At 43.7% G+C, this 20,039-nt stretch overlaps 1 protein-coding gene across 4 annotated transcripts; it reads left to right on the top strand.

Annotated features, from left to right (window-relative positions):
* The first annotated feature begins 135 nt into the window (after positions 1-135).
* On the top strand, positions 136-18,258 carry STYK1 (serine/threonine/tyrosine kinase 1). 4 transcript variants are annotated; one of them, XM_020585161.2, is made up of 12 exons: positions 343-453; positions 3,906-4,235; positions 5,886-6,050; positions 11,158-11,262; positions 12,122-12,265; positions 13,186-13,434; positions 13,675-13,856; positions 15,635-15,718; positions 15,954-16,162; positions 16,387-16,427; positions 16,715-16,811; positions 17,486-18,258. In XM_020585161.2, the coding sequence occupies exons 4-12, from the start codon at positions 11,196-11,198 to the stop codon at positions 17,688-17,690; spliced, it is 1,278 nt and encodes a 425-aa protein (XP_020440750.2). In that variant the 5' UTR covers positions 343-453; positions 3,906-4,235; positions 5,886-6,050; positions 11,158-11,195; the 3' UTR covers positions 17,691-18,258. The 4 variants fall into 4 exon arrangements, with proteins under 4 accessions (XP_020440751.2, XP_020440750.2, XP_010408580.4 ...); XM_020585162.2 differs by lacking the exons at positions 343-453; positions 5,886-6,050 and adding an exon at positions 136-247; XM_010410278.4 differs by lacking the exon at positions 5,886-6,050.
* The last annotated feature ends 1,781 nt before the right edge of the window (positions 18,259-20,039 follow it).

The following is a 20,039-nucleotide window of genomic DNA, read 5'->3' as shown; positions in this document are numbered from 1 at the left end:
GTGTGGTTTGGGTGGTTTCTACGTCTGTAATAGCTGTCCTGGAGATAAAGGGGATGGTTATGTTAATAAAACTGCCAGTCAGCTGCCTTTCAGTGTGCTTAATCATAAGGAAAAGGCAGAGACGGATAGAGAATGTCAAACAGGACCACGCCGGTCTCCCGCGCCTCCGGGGCCGGGCCGGGTATCGCCGCGTCCCCTCGGCCCCTGCCCGGCCGGGCGCTCGTCGCCAGCGGCCGCAGCAGAGAAGGTAAAGTCCTCCCTGCCCACGGCCCCGCCTGCAGCACGGACCGGCCCCGGCCCCGGCCCCGGCCCCGGCCCGGCCCCGGCCCCGGCCCCGGCCCCGGCCCCGGCCCCGCACCGCCCCCGAGCCGCAGGAGCTGAAGCCGTGGCGGGACCGGCCGCTCCCGATGGGCCGTGGTGGTTTCAGGAACTTTCCTGAAAGTAACGCCGAAGGTACATGTTAACCCCTAAGTTTGAAAGCTGGGTGGTGTTTCTGCTGCTTTTCTCAGGGAGTCTCGCCCCGCCTTCAGGATAGAGGGAGATGTCAGAGCAAGGTCGGCAATAACAGCACAGGGAGCAGCGTGTTCACAGCTGAAGAGAGTAGGTTTATATTAGATAGAAAGAAAAAAATACTTGGCAGTGAGGATGGTGAGACACTGGAACAGGTTGCCTTGAGAAAGTTGTGGATGCCCATCCCTGGAAGTGTTCAGGGTCAGGCTGTATGGACAAGTGGAAAGTGTCTCTGCCCACGGCAGGGGGGTTGAAACTGGATGGTCTTTAAAATTCCCTTCTCAAATTCTTCTGTGATTCTATGATCTTTGCTTCCACGAAAAAAAAAAAATACTGGAGAAGGTGTTTGCAGGACTAGGCAAAACCAGGTTAGAAATCTTCTGGAGAAAAAGCAATGAGACTCAAAAGTTTGTCAAGAGTCTGCTGATACTAGGAATTATCTGGTTTATAGCAGAGTGAGGATTAAGTCCCATTTCTGAATTGTCCATGCTCCAAGTCATGTCTCATTCCAGATCAATATCCAAACCTTGAATGGTTTGGGCTGTCTCTTGTTCTCCTTTTTCATCCACACAAACACAAACTTAGTCCTGTTTTTAAATTACTTGGTATATTAGTATTCTCATTATACAGCAAACTTGCTCATCACTTAGCAACCACCACTCATTTCACTGCCAACTGAGTAGCTGGTTTGAAGATAAGAATCCGTCTTCAAAATAAACAAAAGTATTTATTCACCCAAGTCGCATGAATGCTGTATAATTTATCATAGAGCATTGTGTTGCTAAAGTTTTGCAGGAGTTCAAAAGCAGTTGAGTAAAATCTGTGAATAGAGGAAGTGCTAGCGAATTACTGGACCTTCAGCTAGCTGATGAAGATTGATGCCTAATCACTAGGTCATTTCAGTTTTCTACTTTGTTTCTTTTGCTATAGTGCTACCTTTGGAAATTTTAAGTAACAAATGCTGCAGGAATGAACTGAAAAATCACAATAGAATTGCCATTAAAAAAAAAAATAGGCTTGTAATTTTTCATGATTAAGAAAACCTGCTACCTTGAGAGGCAAAGGTCATGAGGCAGAACAGAGACTTGGGATAATGGTAAGAGGTTTTTTTCAGATTATTCCTTTAGTGTGCCATGTTCTGCTTATCTGCAGAAACTACATCAAGGATGTTTGTCACAGAAAAGTCCTGCCCTTCCTCCCCATGGCCCCTTTCCCAGCCACATTTTGTTCTTTCTCACAGTGGGTTCTTACCAACAATTCTTGGTATTAGCCACAATCCTTGGCCGGCTCTGCAGCCATCTGGCTGTTGCTATTTGTGACTTACACATTAGCCCCTTATCTTCTGGGTTTTTGCCCTTATGGGCTTAAGCTGACCAAAAGATCACTCACAGTCTATCAGCTATAAGCCACAGTTTTAAGTCTTATATTAGAATGTGAAAGTAAGTCAAGAACTTCACTGCTTAATCCCAGAACCCCATCTTGAGGTTATGGTGCAGCAGCTGTGTGTGGTTAGGATGGTTTGTAGGTGTGCTGTAGCTGTCCTGGAGATAAAGGGGATGGTTATGTTAATAAGACTGCCAGTCTGCTGCCTTTCAGTGTGCTTAATCATAAGGAAAAAGCAGAGAAGGATAGAGGATGTTAAACAGGCAATGTTTTCTTTGTGGATGCACATACAACACAAGACGAAGCAGGAAAAGTCTGTTTTTCACAGGACAATAAATGACTTTTGTCACTTTACTAAACAGGGGGAAAGGCTTGTTGATGAATGAGGAAGATTATATAGGCCGAAGCTTGAACTCTGAACCATTAAAGTACCTTATCCAACCAGTCAGACTGGGAGCACAACTGAGGGACTGGTGGGGGAAATTAAAAGCAGCAGCCATTGCTGCTTTTGCATATGCTTACCCCGAATATTTAACCCTTTGCCTTTCACACTCTCTTCCACAGCAGGGAGGTGTAGAAACTGAAAGAAGGGGAAGATTTTCAGTTGTCATATTTTTAAACAGGAATCTGAATAGGTTTTCCCAGGTGCCCTTGAGGAAGGTGCCTGTGGAGTGTAACTCATTTGAATGAGGAACTGTTATTTGCATTTTGCCTACTGTTTAGTGGAGAATGAGGTGTAAGACACATCCCCTGCTCCTTCTTGGAGGAAATACTGCAGAGTCAATGCAGGTTAGTACCAGAATGGGAGGGAAGCTGAAGCCAGAGTCTAAACCTACACTCTGCACCTGAAGTGATCTTTCTAATCTGAGAAAATATTTAGTCTAGAAGATGTCTCTCCTGGTTTCTCAGGGGATAAAAATCCATATCACAGGACTATTTCACTGATGCTATTTTGCCCACTCTTGCCAGTCTCTGTAGAGAGATCAAAGCAATGAAGAAATCACTCCTGGTTTTCACCATTTTGCACACATGGGTAGTAAATGCCAGCCAGAAGAACAATGCTAAGGAGAAGTCTCTCTTAAATTAACTATTGTCTTTTGATACCCAAACTATTGATGGTTCCACAGCTAAAATTTTCCCCACAACAACATGATTATATGCAGCACCAAAATATTAACAGGAGTAGGTGAGTTTGGCTAAAACAGTTGGCAGAGATCACACCATCTGCTGCATCTTCCCAAAGCCACGTGCATCGAGTTGCTGACTGTGAAATAAAGTTTGTCTCTCAACATGAGAATGTTGCTTACTCTTGAAATGCAACTGCCTCTAACTCCTATGAAGTAGGTAAGCAAATAATCTTGTGGAGACTCATATAACCAGGACTCATGAATTGAAAACTCTTAACACAAGATTTATCAGTGATAGGGGAGGGCAGGCCAACAGCTGGGACTTGCATGCATGGGTTAGTTGGGAAGAAAGCCCCCAGAACTAAAATGCTGAGATGCAATGAAGATTATACCCTCTGGCTGCTGAGGATACCAGCAGAGCACAGTGGAGACCCCAAGGGCATCGTGGCCAGTAAAAGGTCACAGGAAAATTCAGGAATATTGTCCAGTCTGGTTGGGGAGCTCAGGATGGTGTGAGGAAAGGGCAGGGGGAAGCTGATGACAGGGCTCCAGCCATTTTCCAAAATGCTGGCAGAATGCATGGACAGCCTGAGCAGGAGGGACACCAAGGGGCAAGGCAGAATGTGAAAAAACCCTGTGTTCCTGCTCTCTGCTGTAGTGTGTTTTGATAATTGTTAGTCTTGTATCTCTTTCTTCATTTGCACACTGTGTTCCCAATGGAAGACTTTTTCAGCCTCTGGAGTCCTGGGGGTTTTGTACAGATTTTCTGTTCCAAGAGCCCATTTATTCCAACATGAACCTGTAACCAGAAGAGTATGAATTCTGTTTATTACATAACCTATCCTTCTTGGTCTGTTTTGGTCTGCCTTTCAAATTCCACTGCAGGTGTGTGCCCGAGGGCTCCTTGCTGTGCCTGTCTCTGTAGTCAGCCCATGAGCAGCTGGTGTGTGGAAGCCAGGCAGACCCGTTCTGCAAGTGTGTGCCTTCCTGTCAGCTGTGTGTTGGACATCCCTGGGGAGACAGCTGAGAAGACCTAGAGAAGCAAAGAACTGAAGCTGGGCGGGACTGGAGTAGAAAAATCAGTGAGGAGGAACTTAGTCATAAGAATTACAGCCATTCCAAGGTAATCATCAGCGTTATTGGGAGTGGCCTCACAAACTGGGAACTCGCAGCAGGAGAAGACAACCGCAGGGCAAGGGAAGTGGTGTCATTCAGGTAAGTGAGAGAAAGCACTTCTGGAGGATCAAACCATGAATATTTATTTTTTAAAAGACTTTCATTAACATAAATGTGATCTGAAGTAGAAGATAGCTGTACTGTAAAGTCTGTGTGTCTGTGTATGTGTGCATGTACATACGTGCCTGTGCTTACTGCTTGTAGTGAAGCTGCTTATAGTAATTTCTGTGATCATAATGGTATTGGGGTTTTGAGAAAAAAAAGAGGGATGTCCTGTACATGCTGGCTGATTTGATTGAAATAGCTCATAGGCATTTTTTAAAGAGGAAGAAGTTAACAAGGTAATTAAGTTTTGTAAAAATTAGTCTCAGTTCACTGAAACAGGGTGATGCTATGCATTTGTGTATAAATATGTCCAGTCTTTAGTTAAGTAATACATGCCTAGGGCTGAATTCAAGACTAATTACCATTTTACTCCCATCACTGTTGCTTGATTATAGGGCAGTGAACTCCAACCTGAGGTGGTGCAGATATCTAGATTTTCCTGTATTTACCTGTGTGTGCATGAGCTACTGATTAAATTATAAACAAAATCTGTGTTAAATCCACCAAGAAACATCCAGAACTTGGGAGACTGAAACTAAAGTTGTTTACACAGCTTCAAGTGGCTGTGAATTTATGAAAGCAGATTTTTGTTGGATTTCTTAAGCCATTAAGCAGCAATGTGATGTCATGCAATATTGTTATCACACAGTAGGTTTTGCACAATAAGAGCTATATGTATGCATGGTCCTTTGGAAAAAAAAGTCCTTCATTCTTCTCACGTTCTGTCACAGTTTTTCAGAATTTCTGTATTTGTGCTGGGGTATGATACAGGCTTAGTCCAGGCAGCTACCAGCTAAATCAGAGATCAGTCAGCAGGGAGACATTTTCAAAAGTAGAGTATGATTTTGACTTCTTAAAAGGAAGCCATAGGTGAGAGTGTGCTGTTGAAAGTTTGGCCTCTAGACTTTTAACAGCCCACTCATTAAGGGCTTCAGCTTAATGTATTCCTCAGGGGTTTTTTATCATTTTGATTTATTCTGCAGATTACCTGTGAGGAATTACTTTTGGTGGCCTTAACTCAGTGGGAGTGATCAAGATGTATGTTAATTTTCCAGAAACTGTAGTAGGCCATGTCTGTATTAGAAGAAATATTTTTGTCTTAATCTCCATTCAGCTTCTGTACTATTTCACACTTCTGTACTTAGATTTCCTCGTGCAGCACAAATAAATTAATTTTTTTAGATGATCTGAGTTTAAGCAAAACCTAGCACCATAAGAACCCGCATATCTCCACTGAGATGAAATGGTGCCAGTTAGGACTAACATTTTTAGCATAAAAGCACAGCAGCACTGAGTCCTCCTGAATCGTTTCTCAGTGCAGTAGTGACTGTTAACTTTGCCTGTTTTTTCTGCTATATTGAAAAGGAGCCAAGTTTGCCCTAAGTAACCACCTGCTCAAATAGCAGCATGGGCCTCATTATTTGCTGTTTTCTCCATGGTCTAGCTTTTCCAAAGTGGTCAGGCTAATTTTCTTTCACTCCCTTATTATGCCTCTGTAGCAGCTAGCATAGGTTTGATACTCAAATTTTTGGACCAATCTTGTGTCTCTGTATGTGATTTTTGAAACACTTTGTTTTCTTACAGGGTGTTACAGCTACCAGCTGTTTCAAAAGTGAGTTATACTACTAAGTCTTTATAGCTGAGACCTTCTTTACAAGGACAGAAGTGACTCTGGTGTGGCTGGTCAGAATTTCCCATTCTCACAGTTGAAGATGCTGCTTGGTACCCACATGTGCCTTGCAGTGAGAGGTGAGATGACTCCAGGGGCCAGGAAAACCTTGCAAAGATGTCGTGGTCTGCCAGGCTGCTGGAAATAGTCACTAAGGTCTCCTGCAGGCAGAAGAGACAGAATATGTAGTCTAACAAATGCATGGCTGAAACCTGTCAGTCTCGTTTTTTATTTGGTTTGAATGCTGCTTTTAGTAAACAGTGGACATGGCAGGGGAAAAAAAATCTCTTTTTCACTGTTTGCTTTACAATGGTGCTTTGCTTCTCCCTCTTCCCTCACATTCAATGTCCACAACCTGCCACACCTGGTGGTTTCCTGCTGTTTTGGCTCCTGCAATTCCCTGGTAGCTCCTCTCCCTTCCCACTGCACAGCCAGCACAGTACGCTTGTGCGGAGCAGTTGCCAAAGCCTTGACTGTTGACCATGTTCAAAGGTCAGATAAAAGAGGAGGGAAATAATAAAAGCAGCAGTGAAATGGTAACTGGAAAAGCTGGAGAGCAAGGTTCTGCCACTGCAAGAAATTAAGTAGAAGACATCATGTTTAAGGATTTATTTTGCCTTTTATCAGTCAGGCAGTGTGGGACTGAAGTTACTGAATTACTCAGCTGCTCTTTATGTGCCTGTAGCTGTGTTACAGCTGGTCCTCACAATTAGTGCATGAAAAACACGTGTAAGAGTATTTTTGTAATAAAGTGGTGTGTAGTTAATGTGGGACAGGATGTCTGGAGAAATAACTACATTAATTCCATATCAGCTCATAGCACTTTTTAAAGGGTCTAATGACGATTCAAATTAATCTTAGCCTATATTTTTGTCATATAAAATTAATCAGCTGTTTCTTTAGACCTTTAGCTAATCATTACACAAGGCTTTAGACGTTTGCACTGATGATGGGAACTGCTGGTAGCCGCAAGTCAGACATCTTCAGTGGCAAAACTGTGTATTTGCTGTGAATATGGACAACTTACTCTCCTGAACATGGCAGGAGCAAACAGCAGGCAGCTTCTGTGTGGGCAGTATTCAAGCTGTCTGTTCCCATATATTCCATGGGCGTATAAGTCTTGATATTTTTCTTTTCAGTCTTCACCACAATGTTTGTAACTCAGGCTTCTTAAGTCTTAGTCCTGGCACTTTAAATAGGATAATTTGAGCCTGATGGGAACTTCAAGGCCATAAAATGTGAGAGAGGATTAATTATTTTAGGGCAGATCACCTTCCTGGTTCAGTTTACCACACTGCCATGTGAATGCTTCTGCTATTGCTAAGGAGACAGTATACATGTGAGAATGAATGACAGAGGACTGGAAAAATCATGGTAAGGCTTCTGCTGGCACAGAGTGCCTGTGGATCTGTGCTGACACAGGGAGTGGTTTCACAGTGCAGCTTTAGATGAATTAGCCATTCACCCCTGACTAATACTGACCACTAAAATGGCAGGAAATCACCATGGCAAAAGAGCAGTGAATTTTTCCTGCTGGGTTAGTGGTTTGAATCAGTTTACCATGTGATGAATTGCACAACTGAGAGCAAAACAAGCAATGAGAAGACAGCAGAGAGAAGAGATAATCCCTTCTTTTGGTATTGGTGAGCACTTAATTCAGCTCAGCTACATTCACATTCAGTATTTGGGCTTCCCGAACTGGTTTAAGCGGCCTTCACAGCTGCCATCTTCTAGCTGCTTATTCCTGTCCCTCTGTTGCCCTCTGTGCTTTGTCTCAATTGCCAGGGCAGCAGAACAGCTTGGCAAGCAAACGTGGGTGGAAACAAAATGCCACCTTTCCCCAGGTGTTCATCCTGTTGGCAAATGTGTGCAGAGGAGCAGTGTCGGTGTGGGGCAGGTATGGGGGCTGATTAACCTGTCACTGCTGCCGGGCTGTGGCACTGCTGTGCCACATGCAGTGCACCAAGGAGTCTGCTGGGAGCAGTTTGCAAATGCTGGTGACTGCAGTTTAACTTCTGCTAAGGTTTTGCTTTGTACTTCCCATTGTCTAAGAGCAGCTGCTTCTGCTATTTTTAGGTACCATGGTCTTTGTTGTGTATTTGGCTTGGACATCAGGCTTTGGGTTCAGGTTGAAGGTCAGAAGGCTCTGCAGAGGGATCTGGACAGGCTGGATCCATGGGCCTAGGCCAGTGATTTGAGGGTCAACAAGGCCAAGTCCTGGGTCCTGCCTTGGGTCACACCAACCCCCTGCAGCTCCAGGCTGGGGCAGAGGGGCTGGAAAGCTGGGAAAGGCCCTGGGGCTGCTGGGGACAGCGGCTGGACATGAGCCCAGGTGTGCCCAGGGGGCCAAGAGGCCAATGGCACCTGGGCTGTGCCAGCCATGGGGTGGCAGCAGGGCCGGGGCAGTGACTGTCCCCTGTGCTGGGCACTGCTGGGGCCACACCTCAGATCCTGGGGCAGCTCTGGGCCCCTCCGGACAAGAAAGGCATTGAGGGGCTGGAGCGTGTCCAGAGAAGGGAACGGAGCTGGGGAAGGGGCTGGAGCAGCAGGAGGGGCTGAGGGAGCTGGGAAAGGGGCTCAGCCTGGAGCAAAGGAGGCTCAGGGGGGACCTTGTGGCTCTGCACAACTCCCTGACAGGAGGGGACAGCCGGGGGGGTTGGGCTCTGCTCCCATGGAACAAGGGACTGGAGGAGAGGAAACAGCCTCAAATTGTGTCAGGAGATATTTATATTAGATCAGGAAAAATTTCTTTGCTGAGAGTCATTCAGCATTGGGATAGGCTGCCCAGTGAAGCTGGTGGAGTCACCATCCCTGAAAATGTACAAGAAACCTGTGGATGGGGCACATGAGGACATGGTTTAGTAGTGAACGTGGTGCTGGGCTGACTTTTGGACTTGGTGATTTTAATGGTCTTTTCCAACGTTAATGATTCTATGGTTCTAGGAATTCCAGTGAGTGGAATTCAGTCTGGGTAAGAGGGTATTAAAAAAACGAGTGGAATAAATAAGCTGACATTCAGTTGAAATTGCACAAATTCTCTAATGCAAATTCTAAATTGGAGTAACACAGTGTATGTGTGCACATGATCTAGACAGCACTGATTTTGGTACAGTGTAACACACAGGCAAGGAAAATCAGAATGCCAGTGAGGTACAGGTTTTGAACCTTTTAAGGTATTTTTGCCCTCTCCGCTGGCTTGGTGCTGGAAATCTGTCTTCATCTAATAAAATAACTAGTTGAGCACTGTCAGTAGTCCTGCTCTGTGTTGAGTATGCACATGAACGTGTTAGTTCCGCATAACTTTCATGTGTCTCCCATTGCAAAAAATATTCAATGTATTACGTGAGTTCTGTGGATTTCTGAGTTACCATTCTCGTTGTGCGGATAGAAATGTAAGAGCTGCAATAACGTGACTTAAAAACGTAAGTTGCAGAAACAGCCTAGTACAGGAATTTATTTGCTCTTGACCTGAAAAGTAGCTCTGAAAGGTACTTCAGAATTATCTTACTGAGTACAACTTCTTTTTCTGCTTGCTGAGTTTTGCAAGAGGACAGACACATAGTGTAAATGGGCTTCTCTAGTCAAGTTTTTCCAGTGATAACACCTCCACAAGCAAAAGCAGCAGTAGGAGTGCCAGGGCAAATAAAGTGCCAATGGCTGCCAGTGTTTTCATTCCTGGATCCCATAGTTCTGCCCTGAGTGTGGTTGGAAAACATGGGTGCCACCCACTGGCGTCACTGCTGGGAGGTGTATAAAGGAGTAGGGAGGAATCCTTTTTACAGACAGGGACCAGTGTAGACATGGCTGCTGTGTCAGAGCTTTTTCACATGGATCTTTGCTGCTCTCTCTGTAAGCACAAACTGCAGTGTGTGTGCTTCTGTGTGCCTGTGCATGCAGGGTGTTTAAATGCTAGCGTGCATTTCTGGTAAGCACCTGTACAAAGCCATTAGCAAGTTTTAAGATGGAGCTTGGACTGTTCATGACTTAGATTATACAATATGATTGCTGGCTAATGGTCCTAAAGTCTGTGTGTACCTGAGAATGAAGGAAGCCAGGACTGCTCCTGTGTATTTGTGTCTAAGTGTGTGTGTGTGTTAGAGGTGAGGTGGGTTATTTTAGTGTGCGTGCTTTCAGAGTGTACCTGAAAAACTTGATATTATTGCTGGGTTATTACTCCTTTGACTGGATTCATGGTGTAGCCACACTTTGGAACCAGGTAAATTTGCTAGCATATTAAGAATGAAATTAAAAAAAAAAGGAAACAGACTTTTTGTGATACCTTAAAGCACAGATATATTCTGTTTTCCTCTACTGCCTCTGTTGTGCAGCTGGTAAAGAATAATTTCACTCATTAATTTTAAGCATGAGAACAAACTCTGTTAAATGTTTAATCACCAAATTCCATAAAAATCAATGCCCTATATTTGCCACTGAGGTTAATTGCCTTAAACTTACAGCTGAAAACAAAATAGGTACTTACAGGGTAAAAGTCACAATTCCTATAAAATATTCTAGATGATACTGTTTGCGAAGCTGTTAAGTCTTAAATTTTAGCAATGTTTGTAAGAATCAGTGACTGAACAAGGTGCATGCTTGCATCTGGATTTTCAGCTGCAAATGCAAAAGAGTTGCAGATGTTGTGCTTCAGAATACCTACAGATGTGGCAGTGCTCAGAAGTTGGTACCAGAGAACCCTAATGACAACTCTTTTTTCTCCTTCTCTTTGTGCAGCAACAGTAGGAGTTGTGGCAAGGACTGTAGTCAAGAATGATATTTTCTATGCATGCTGCTGATCTGTTCACTTGTAATGGACCAGAAGATAAAATGCTGAGCCATTCTGGCATCTAAAAAGTGTGTTAGCTAGGAGTGTATTAGCTGTTCTTTAAATGTAATTAGGTTTGTAACTATGGATTTTTGTACATATGCCATTTAGGCCTAGGGGTCCTCATTTGTTTATGAAGTGCTGTAGAACAAGCTTATCCCTAAATGCTCTGTAGTCATGCAGTGCATCATCCATAGGATGTGATAGTGGATGTCCTGTGCCATTCTCTAAACCTCCAAATCCCAGTGCTGCTTCATGCAACGACTGATTGTAAGGGGCAGAAAGCTCCATATTCACTTCACTTGTTGTTTCATCATCATCCTTTCTCCCAATAAATTTTGTTGCTATTCTTTACGTCTGTGCAGGAGGTGGGGATTGGAGACCTGCTTGTTTTTAATTGATCATGGCAGGGGACATGAAAAGACTCTCACGGATGCTGCTGGAGTGCAATAGCAATGACAGGCTATGTGGTAAGATTCACACATTCCTTTAATAAGCTTTCACATGCTGGGCAGGAAGGCCAGCCTCACTAAGTGTACCAAGCCCTTTCTTCTCCTCCACCTGCACCCCAGTCCGCACAGAAAGACTTGATGGCACTTTCCCTGCATTGTGTTTCAGGGGAGAAATGTTTATGGGGATGCAGGCTTTGTGGCAGGATTCATCTCACATAATTTCAGCCATTTTAGAGAATTTCTACTTTGAATTAGGTGTACAGCAGTCATTAAAGATTCCCTGCAGCTTTCCAAAGGACCAGTTTTGTGAGATTTTGATTTCGCTACTTTCTGCCATCTTTGGGAACTGAAAAAATGGTCTTGACCACCTCCACATCTGGGGGACATGAGAAAGATAGTTGCCTTCACAAACCTTGCTAATTGCAATGTCTTTCAGTCAAATTCCAAAGGTGACCACTCTGTTTCCTTTAAAATGCTTCGTGTAATTTTACTGGAAGGAGCTGTAATTGCACATGTATTTGTGATGACATAGCAATATCCAGCCCTTCCCATCTCCCTGCTGTCCTGCTGCCAGTGCCATTTCTGTTTCACTGGTGGATGGTACTTCAAATGGCTGCAATTTCTGGCCTCCATATTAAGGCATCTAAATGAGTGACCTTAGGTGTGGGAGTCAGTGATTTCATGCAGTTTAGGTACTCAGCACCTTTGAAAAATAGGGTGGCAGCACTAACAGTGTCCAGTTGCTATCCCAAGGAGCAGAGGAGGGAACACACACTTTTGGTGTTGAAAGTTACTGAAATGGATTGTTGCTGCATGGTTATACAGAACCAATGTGCTGCTTATTCCTTGGTTTTGCATTTTCTTTCTCTGCTGCTAGTTGTGCGTGAATATCAAACGGAAGTGATCGTTGTCCCAGTTCTCCTGGTGGGACTTTTTGTCATTGTGCTCACTGTAATCCTGTGGCTCCACTGCCGCGGCCTGCGAGCAAAGCAGGAGCAATCAGCACCAGCTGGAACACAAGGTAAAAAAAGTGGTTTTCAACCAGAGGAAAGAGTAGTGGTTTCGCTGGCTAGAAGTCAATTCCATTTCCCCATTGCTTGAGCTGTTAGGCAAAACCATTTATGAGAATCCTGAGTGGTATTCAGCAATCCAGTAAATATTAGAAAAATTGGGAACCCTGATTTATTCCACTTAGCAGCAACAGTAGTGGAATCTGTAGTATAGATGGATCTGAGAAAATCGAAAGCAACATACAATGTAGGCTGTTTGATGTGCTGTGGTAGCATCACAAGAGCTGCAAAGTGTATTTATGTAACAGCTTCCTGGAGGCTGCTGCAAGGAGAGTTTTACTGGGGTAGTTATGAATGATAGTAATTTTGATGTAGATCATACCTAGTTAATCCATTTTCTATACTGCCATTTAAGAAATTTAATTTCAAACTGCTGTCTCCCTCTTCCTATGGAGACAACATGAAGTAGAACAGGGACTGGTGAAGAGGTAGGGGAAGGTTTGTTGATACATATGTGGCTGTGTGGAAATGAAAATACAGTTCTGAATTAATTTTGGGTATGCAGAGGGGAAAAAAGCCTCTTGAGCCTATATTAAGAGAAATAATTGAGAACTGGTAATAAAAGAAAATGTTCATTGCTTGAGCACATGGGAATGAAGTCCAAATGTGTCTTACCTATAAAGGTTATGTAGTTAAACATGGGAGAAATTTCTAGACTGGTTCTGTCTTTTTATCAAATAGAGGGGGAGATAAATTCTTTCTCCTTTTCAAGGACCAGGATAAGTAAGATACAGTAACAGTTCCTTACTTTGCCCTGATTTCCAAAACACCGTGGAGCAAAAACTAAAGAGGATAGGAGGATGAGCATTGCCACTTATTACAAGAGTTCATCTGTCTGTTTTTATGCGTCATATGTATTTGCTTTTATCAGTGAAGAAAAAGAACCAGCAGGAACCCTGCTCAACAGAGAACCACTACATCCAGCTGAGTGAGACATCTGTGGAGAGCCTTCTAAATTCTGCATCCTTGACTCTAAAAGAATTAGAGATCCCACGAGAGAAGCTCTCACCAGGCACCTTGCAGCTGATAAAACATGGTGCCTATGGGAGCATCTACAGAGCACAGTTGGAAACTGGGAGCTCTGGGAAGACTAAGACTGTGGTATTGAAAGCCTTGCAAGGTAAGGCCCATGGTCAGGATCCACCTTGGTACAGTCTCTGTATCCCAGATATGATGCTGGGTAGAGCTTTTCCATCAGTACTGGCAAGAACATGTTCAGTGTAGTAGGTCAGAGGTGTTCTTGTAGGAATGTCTTTGTAGGATTAAAGATTGCTGACCATGTTGATTTTAGCTGTCAACCTGTTCTTTGCTGCTTCCATTTGTTGTTTCGTTTTTAATCTGTTTTCTTTTGTTCTTTCAGACCTGGCTAGTCCCCAGAAAATAAAGGATTTCTTGGGAAGGATTAAATTCCATCAAAATCTTGGCCATCATGAGAACCTGGTTGAATTGGTTGGATGTTGTGTAGACCAGCTCCCACTTTATATGATCATGGAAGATGTGTCTCTAGGTGACCTATTGACATTTTTGTGGACATGTCGGAAGGTGAGTCAAAAGAAGTGATGACAGAATAGCTTCTTAAATTCCTTAGGTACATACCTAGCCATGAATCATAGATGATTCTTTTCATCTCTCCATGCATCCCTCTGTATCACTCAAAACTATTTCCATACCCCGAAGAAGTTCTGCACAAAGGTCCTACTTTGCAGACCACTGAAGGGCGTAGCAGGCACTGGAATTAAAGTGAATTCATACAGCCACCCGAATTTCTAAAGTTTTAAATCCCGTCTCACTCCAAATGCTTTTAAGAAAGCAGAGCAATTCCCACACAGGGGGAAGGTCATGGGAGGATAACAAATTGGTAAGAGACAGGAAATAGAATATAAGATGAAAGGTTGGTACTTGCACTGGAGGGAGGTCAGCCATCTGGGACATGGTGCTGTTCACTGCATGTATTAGTAACTTAAAAATGGGTGACAGTGATATGATGATATTTGCTGATGGTTCCAGCCAGTAAAGGCAAGGGCTGACCCAGAGGAATTGCAGAAGGATCTTCCAAGATTGAAAGACTTGCCAATAAAAAGAACAGATGAAATTCAGCATAGTTAAAAATTAAATGATGCACAGGTTAAAATTTCACATGTGAATGATGGCTTCATGTCTGCCCATTGCTGATGAGGAGTAAAATCTGATGGGATGAGGTCTGATAGTATAAAAATACTCAGTCCATTGAAAATGTTAACTCAAGCTAAAACAGACCCCAAATATCAGGGGAGGTTTAGATTGAATAGCAGGAAGATATTCTTCTCCAGAGGGTGGTCAGGCACTGACCAGGCTCCCCAGGGAATGCTCACAGCTCCAAGGCTGGCTGAGCTCCAGGAGTGTTCAGACAATGCTGTCAGGGACAGGGTGGGAGTTTTGAAATGTCCTGTGCAAGGCCAGGAGTTGGACTTGATGGTCCTTGGGGGTCCCTTCCAACTCAGCTTATTCTGTGATTTTATGACTCCCTGTTACAAAAGACGTGGGGACAAAACTCTGCCGTGTTACTGTGTAAACCCATCACTCTTACATCTGAAACTCTAAATGTAGAATTGCTTCCTGTCCTATTCAGCAGAAGGTCCAAGCAGAAGCAAATAAAGCCAGTACATGTCATGTTCAAAACAAACAAATGGAGCTGGTTCTCCATGAAGTGAGGAGTTTGACTAATGGAAGGTCTTGCCACTGACTGCTGTGGATACTGGAACGTCATATGAGGTCAAGGCATGACGGAATGCAGTCATGGAAGGTAGCCTTTCAGAGGTTGCTGAACATGCTGAAACCATAACCATCTCAGGAAGTTTTTAAATAGAAGGTATCTGTGGTCTGTAAAATGCCAGGAAGAACATTGTGTGCTACCTTTTTCTCATCTGGGCATCCAGCTAGGGTTACTGTTACAGGCAGGGCAGTATGAGAGATGGACTCTTAGTCTCATTTCAGGTAGCCATTCATATATTAGAAATGTGCTTTTCTACTCAGCATTCTAATTTATAGTATATCTGTCATTCACCTGTGTGGAGTGTCACTCCTCACTGTCATTCTGACAATTTCTGTCTAACCTATGAATTTTTCCCCACCTTTCAATTTTCCCACCAGTTGTCTCTGGTGTACTTGTCTTACTCAACACACCATCAACATCACCCATCCATGTCCTCTTACATTGCAGTCTGTTTATGATCAATTGTGAGGAGGAGGAGCATAAGATTCGATAGACTAGAAGGAAACATTCCCCACTACCCTACTGCTTTGGCATTTGTTTGAACCAAGGTCTCCTGTCTTGTCTCTAGGATGTAATGGCAATGGATGGTGTCCCCTATGACTTCACTGAGAGGCAGGTGTATGAGGTTGGACAGCAGGTTGCAGCAGCTCTGGTAAGTCTGCTCACATTGGCTGCATTTTTTCATTCTTGCTTGATTGCAACACAAGTTTGCACGGTGGCCTAAGCACTGGGAATGAAGGCTTTGTTAAAATATGCTTCCATTGTGTTGGTGAGCACATGCCTCTACTGCACAGTGTGGAAGACAAGCATACTCAGTGAAGATTTATATCAATTAAATTTCCTTTTAAAATCATCTGGATTTCTTTCTTTCTTTTCCAATTTCCCAGGCTTATCTTGAAGAAAAGAAGTTGTTCCATGGTGACATTGCTGCCAGGAATGTCCTTCTTCATCACAACTTCACTGCTAAGCTCTGTGGTTTGGGCCTGGCCTACGAATGTCATACACATGGTGCCAGCTCAGTCACACGGAAAGTGCCAGTCAAGTGGCAGGCACCAGAGAGGCTCCTGAGCAAACCCCCTACCATCAAGGCAGACATGTATGGCTTCATTTTGGGACTAGAAGTTCACCTGTCTGTCAGATCTGTCTCTTTCATTCCTTTGTGTATCATTTCATGTCCTGAAGTTCACAGGAAGGCAGATCTAGTTTCTGCATAACACTCCTCTTTTACAGCTCATACTTTCTCCTGTCTGCAGGCCATGCCTAGTTGTTTTTATGTATTTAAGCCAGCAAACAACTTTGCTTTGTTTACTTTTCTTGCAGATGGTCTTTTGGAATTCTACTGTATGAAATGATTACATTAGGTAAGAAGACTTAATGATAATAAAAAAAAAAATATGTAAGGAAGCAGCAAATTAACAAGACCCAAAATCTCGAACTTTAGAATGTAAAGTTGGGCCATTTAAATAAGCACCCTGGTTTTTTTTCCAGCTTGCAAAGTCTTGCCGATTCCTTTTAAACTTTCTGTTATTGTGAACTGTGGTAGGAAAAAAACAGATTTTGGTAGGGCAGGAAGCCAGTCTTGCACAGAAGCTGCTATCTGCAACCATTGCCATAGCGTTTTCTACCATTGCTCCTTCTGCCTTTCCAGGTGCTCCACCATATCCTGAGGTGCCGACTTCTGACATCTTATCATACCTGCAGAAACAGAACATTATGAAGCAGCCCTCGAGCTGCCAGCAAGCCATGTAAGCCACTTGCTTTATGAACAATTGAACATGAGATTGGCAGAGCTAAATGGAAGTGAGACAGAGAAAACGAGATCTTACACAAGATTTCTAAGTCTAGACTATGCTAAGAGTAACCTGTTAGCTGAGAACATTTGTGTCTGCCACATCTTCTTACTGGGTTCTGCTGCATAAAACCTCTGTGGCCAAAACCCTTCTGTCCTTCTTTTGAAAATGACACTTGTTTCTGTTTCCTTCTGTTGAAAATTACACTTGTTTCTGTTTCCTTAAGTGCCGTTGCATTTTGCTGCTCCACTGCTTCCTTGCAAGGTGCATCACTGCTGTGGAATGATTTTTCTCCTCTAGGTTGTAGGATATTCTGTGAAATGATCAAAGCATCCACAGGGAAGATCTAAGGTACATTTCTTTGTGTGAAGACATAGTTTCTTTTAATATTTGGAAGTTTTTTCGTTCCATAATGCTGTTTCAAAAGTGGATTTCCCATACTCTCAGCTGACATCCTGGCAAACAGCTTCATGCCCATACATCATTATGTGGCTGCAAATTTCAAAGGGTCATTGAAAGAACTTCACATGAAGGAGAAAAGGAGGATTTTTCCAGGCATTTTAAATACGAGATGGTTTGACTGTAACAAAACTTTGTGTTGGTGCTTCTCGTTCTTCTCCACCTTACAGGTACTGCATCATGAAGTCCTGCTGGCAGTGGAGTGCAGCTCACCGGCCTTCTCCAACACACCTCTTGTGCTCTCTGAAAACAGCTATGAAGACCAGCAATGGGCACACAGTGCTGCAGGTGCCAGAGCCAGTGGTGCCTGAACTCTATGCTGATGTTGCTGGTGTTGATGTGCACAGCCTAGTGAGGGAATACACAATTCTCTGAAGGGCCCTTTTATGTTTTGGTAAAGGAGAAGAAGTCGCAGAATTTTCCATTTCTAAATATTTTGCAAGCTCAGAATGAGGTGTGCATGTTGGAAGGGATCCCTTTGTTCTTCAAACATGTATAAAATCTCTCCTCCCTGCCAGACACAAGAAACTGTTATCATTATTGTTAAATCAACCTGTTGGTATCATTCTGCCAGTGGTCATTTGGGAGTAAAGTGTGTTTAGGAAGCTGTAGAAAATGTAATGAGAAACTTGAGTTAAAGGAGTGTGTTAGGTTTGTGTGGCAAGGGGTGAACTACAGGGGTGACTTCTGTGAGAAGATGCCAGAAGCTTCCCCCAGTTCCATGATGGACCTGCTGCTGGCCAAGGCTGAGCCCTTCAGCAGCACTGGTAGCACCTCTGTGATTATGTATTTAAGAAAGGGTTAAAAGTACTGCACAACAGCAGGTGGAAGAGAGGAGTGTGAATGTGAGAGGAACAGTTTGCAGACACCCAGGGCAGGGCAGAAGCAGAAGAAGGAGCTGCTCCAGGCTCTGGAGCTGAGATTCCCCCGAGATTCCATGGTGCAGCCCATGGAGAGGCAGCTGAGCCCCTGCAGCCTCTGGAGGGCCTGGGGGTGCAGAGATCCACCTGCAGCCCCTGGAGGAGCCCACGCCAGAGCAGGGGGATGCCTGAAGGAGGCTGTGACTCGGAGGGAAGCCTGTGCTGGAGCAGAGTCCTGGCAGAATCTGTGGAGACAGGAGCCCTCTTTGGAGAAGGACTGCATCCCATGGAAAGGGACTCATGCTGGAGCACTTCATGAAAAACAACCCTTGGGAAGAACTCATGTTAGAGAAATTCCTGAAGGACCTAGTCTCCTGTGGAGGGATCCCACACTGGAGCAGGGGAAGAGTGTGAGGAGTCCTCTGCCTGAGGAGGAAGGAGCAGCAGAGACAATGTGAGATGAACTGACCACAATTCCCATTCTCCCTGCTGGATGAGAAGAGGTAGAGAAATTGGGAGTGAAGCTGAGCCTGGGAAGAAGGGAGGAGTGGAGGAAGGTGTTTTAAGATTTGGTTTTATTTCTCATTATACTTCCTAATTTGGTTATCAATAAATTAATTTTCCCCAAGTTGAGTCTGTTTTGACCGTAGCAGTAATTGGTGAATGATCTCTCGCTGTCCTTATCTTGACCTGGGGGTGTTTTGTTATATTTTCTCTCCTCTGCCCAGTTCAGAAGAGGAAATTACAGAGTGATTGGATGGGCACCTGCCATTTAGACAGAGTCAACCCACCATGAGGTATCTGGAAATGTTTCCCCATCCTTTCTGTCCCAGGAAAATGCATCAGTTGGGTATTTTAAAGAGGAGATGTCCTGGGGAATATGCTGGGGTGGTCAGTAAAGGTCTGGGATTTCTCCAGTGCTTTATACTGTAGTTTCCCGTGGGAGAATGGGCACTGTATTCCAACAAACAAACCCACAGACAAACAACCCCCATGCCTCCTTTCCCAACAACAACAAGAAAACAAAGCAAAACCCTTCATGTCTGTGGATTCAGAAGCTGTTACATAAAATGTCACACATCTTCATGGAGAGCGTGCTTTCTGTGCAGGTCAGGTGAGTACTCAAAAGCTCATCTGAAATTATTTGATCATTGATTTTAATGGACATGCAGACTAAAAAATTAGAGGCACTGGAAGTTGGGGCTATTCTGCTTTCTTTTAAAAAGAAGTTGAATCCTTCTCTGAAACAAATTTTCTCACTTATGTTTGTGGTTTCTAAACTTGAGAGTGCCTTAAGGTTTTTTGCCTCTTATTATTTTGGCACTTTGAGCATTAAAGATCCTTGTGAAAAAAAGACTAAATGCACATTAAAGGAATAGTTTTACCATTCTGTGTGAAGAGTGGATTCAGTGTTCACTCAGCATCCCCCCAGTTAGCATGGCTCTTTCTGTTCTGGTTTCCATCAAAACTTGTTGGTCTTCTTCCAAAGACAATGGTGAGAAGTTTCCTTTTTATAATGCAAAATGACAGAAATGAAATTGGGTTTTTTTGTCACTTAAGCTTTATAGGAAATGATGTTTCCTTCCATAAATAAATGTCATGTGAGTTCATACAGCACATGTGTGACCACTATACACTGGGACATTGCAAAGTCCATTCCAGAGGGAGTGGTCAGCTTTCTGACTTTTCCCATGGTGTTGGCTAATTGCCACCTGGAGCTTCCTAAACCAGTTGGTGTAAGTCTGACCTGGAGAATTGAGGTATCTTCTTTTCCACATGGTAAAATAATAACACCCTCTTCTCTCTCCCTCACTTGAAAACAGTTTCAAAGCTACCTGCTAAATTACGTCAAATTCACAGTTAT

The sequence above is a fragment of the Corvus cornix genome, chromosome 1A (genome assembly GCF_000738735.6).
Source record: "Corvus cornix cornix isolate S_Up_H32 chromosome 1A, ASM73873v5, whole genome shotgun sequence".
NCBI lineage: Eukaryota > Metazoa > Chordata > Aves > Passeriformes > Corvidae > Corvus > Corvus cornix.
Note: the sequence above shows the minus strand (reverse complement) of the source record. Positions and strands in the feature narration are given on the sequence as shown.

What these genes read in the sequence shown, in the direction of transcription:
- STYK1 (XM_020585162.2), top strand. Translation starts at nt 11,196, where the DNA reads ATGGCAGGGGACATGAAAAGACTCTCACGGATGCTGCTGGAGTGCAAT. An exon ending in TTTTGTGGACATGTCGGAAG is followed by an intron (nt 13,857 to 15,634) that starts GTGAGTCAAAAG and finishes TCTTGTCTCTAG; the next exon opens with GATGTAATGGCAATGGATGG. An exon ending in CCTACCATCAAGGCAGACAT is followed by an intron (nt 16,163 to 16,386) that starts GTATGGCTTCAT and finishes CTTTTCTTGCAG; the next exon opens with ATGGTCTTTTGGAATTCTAC.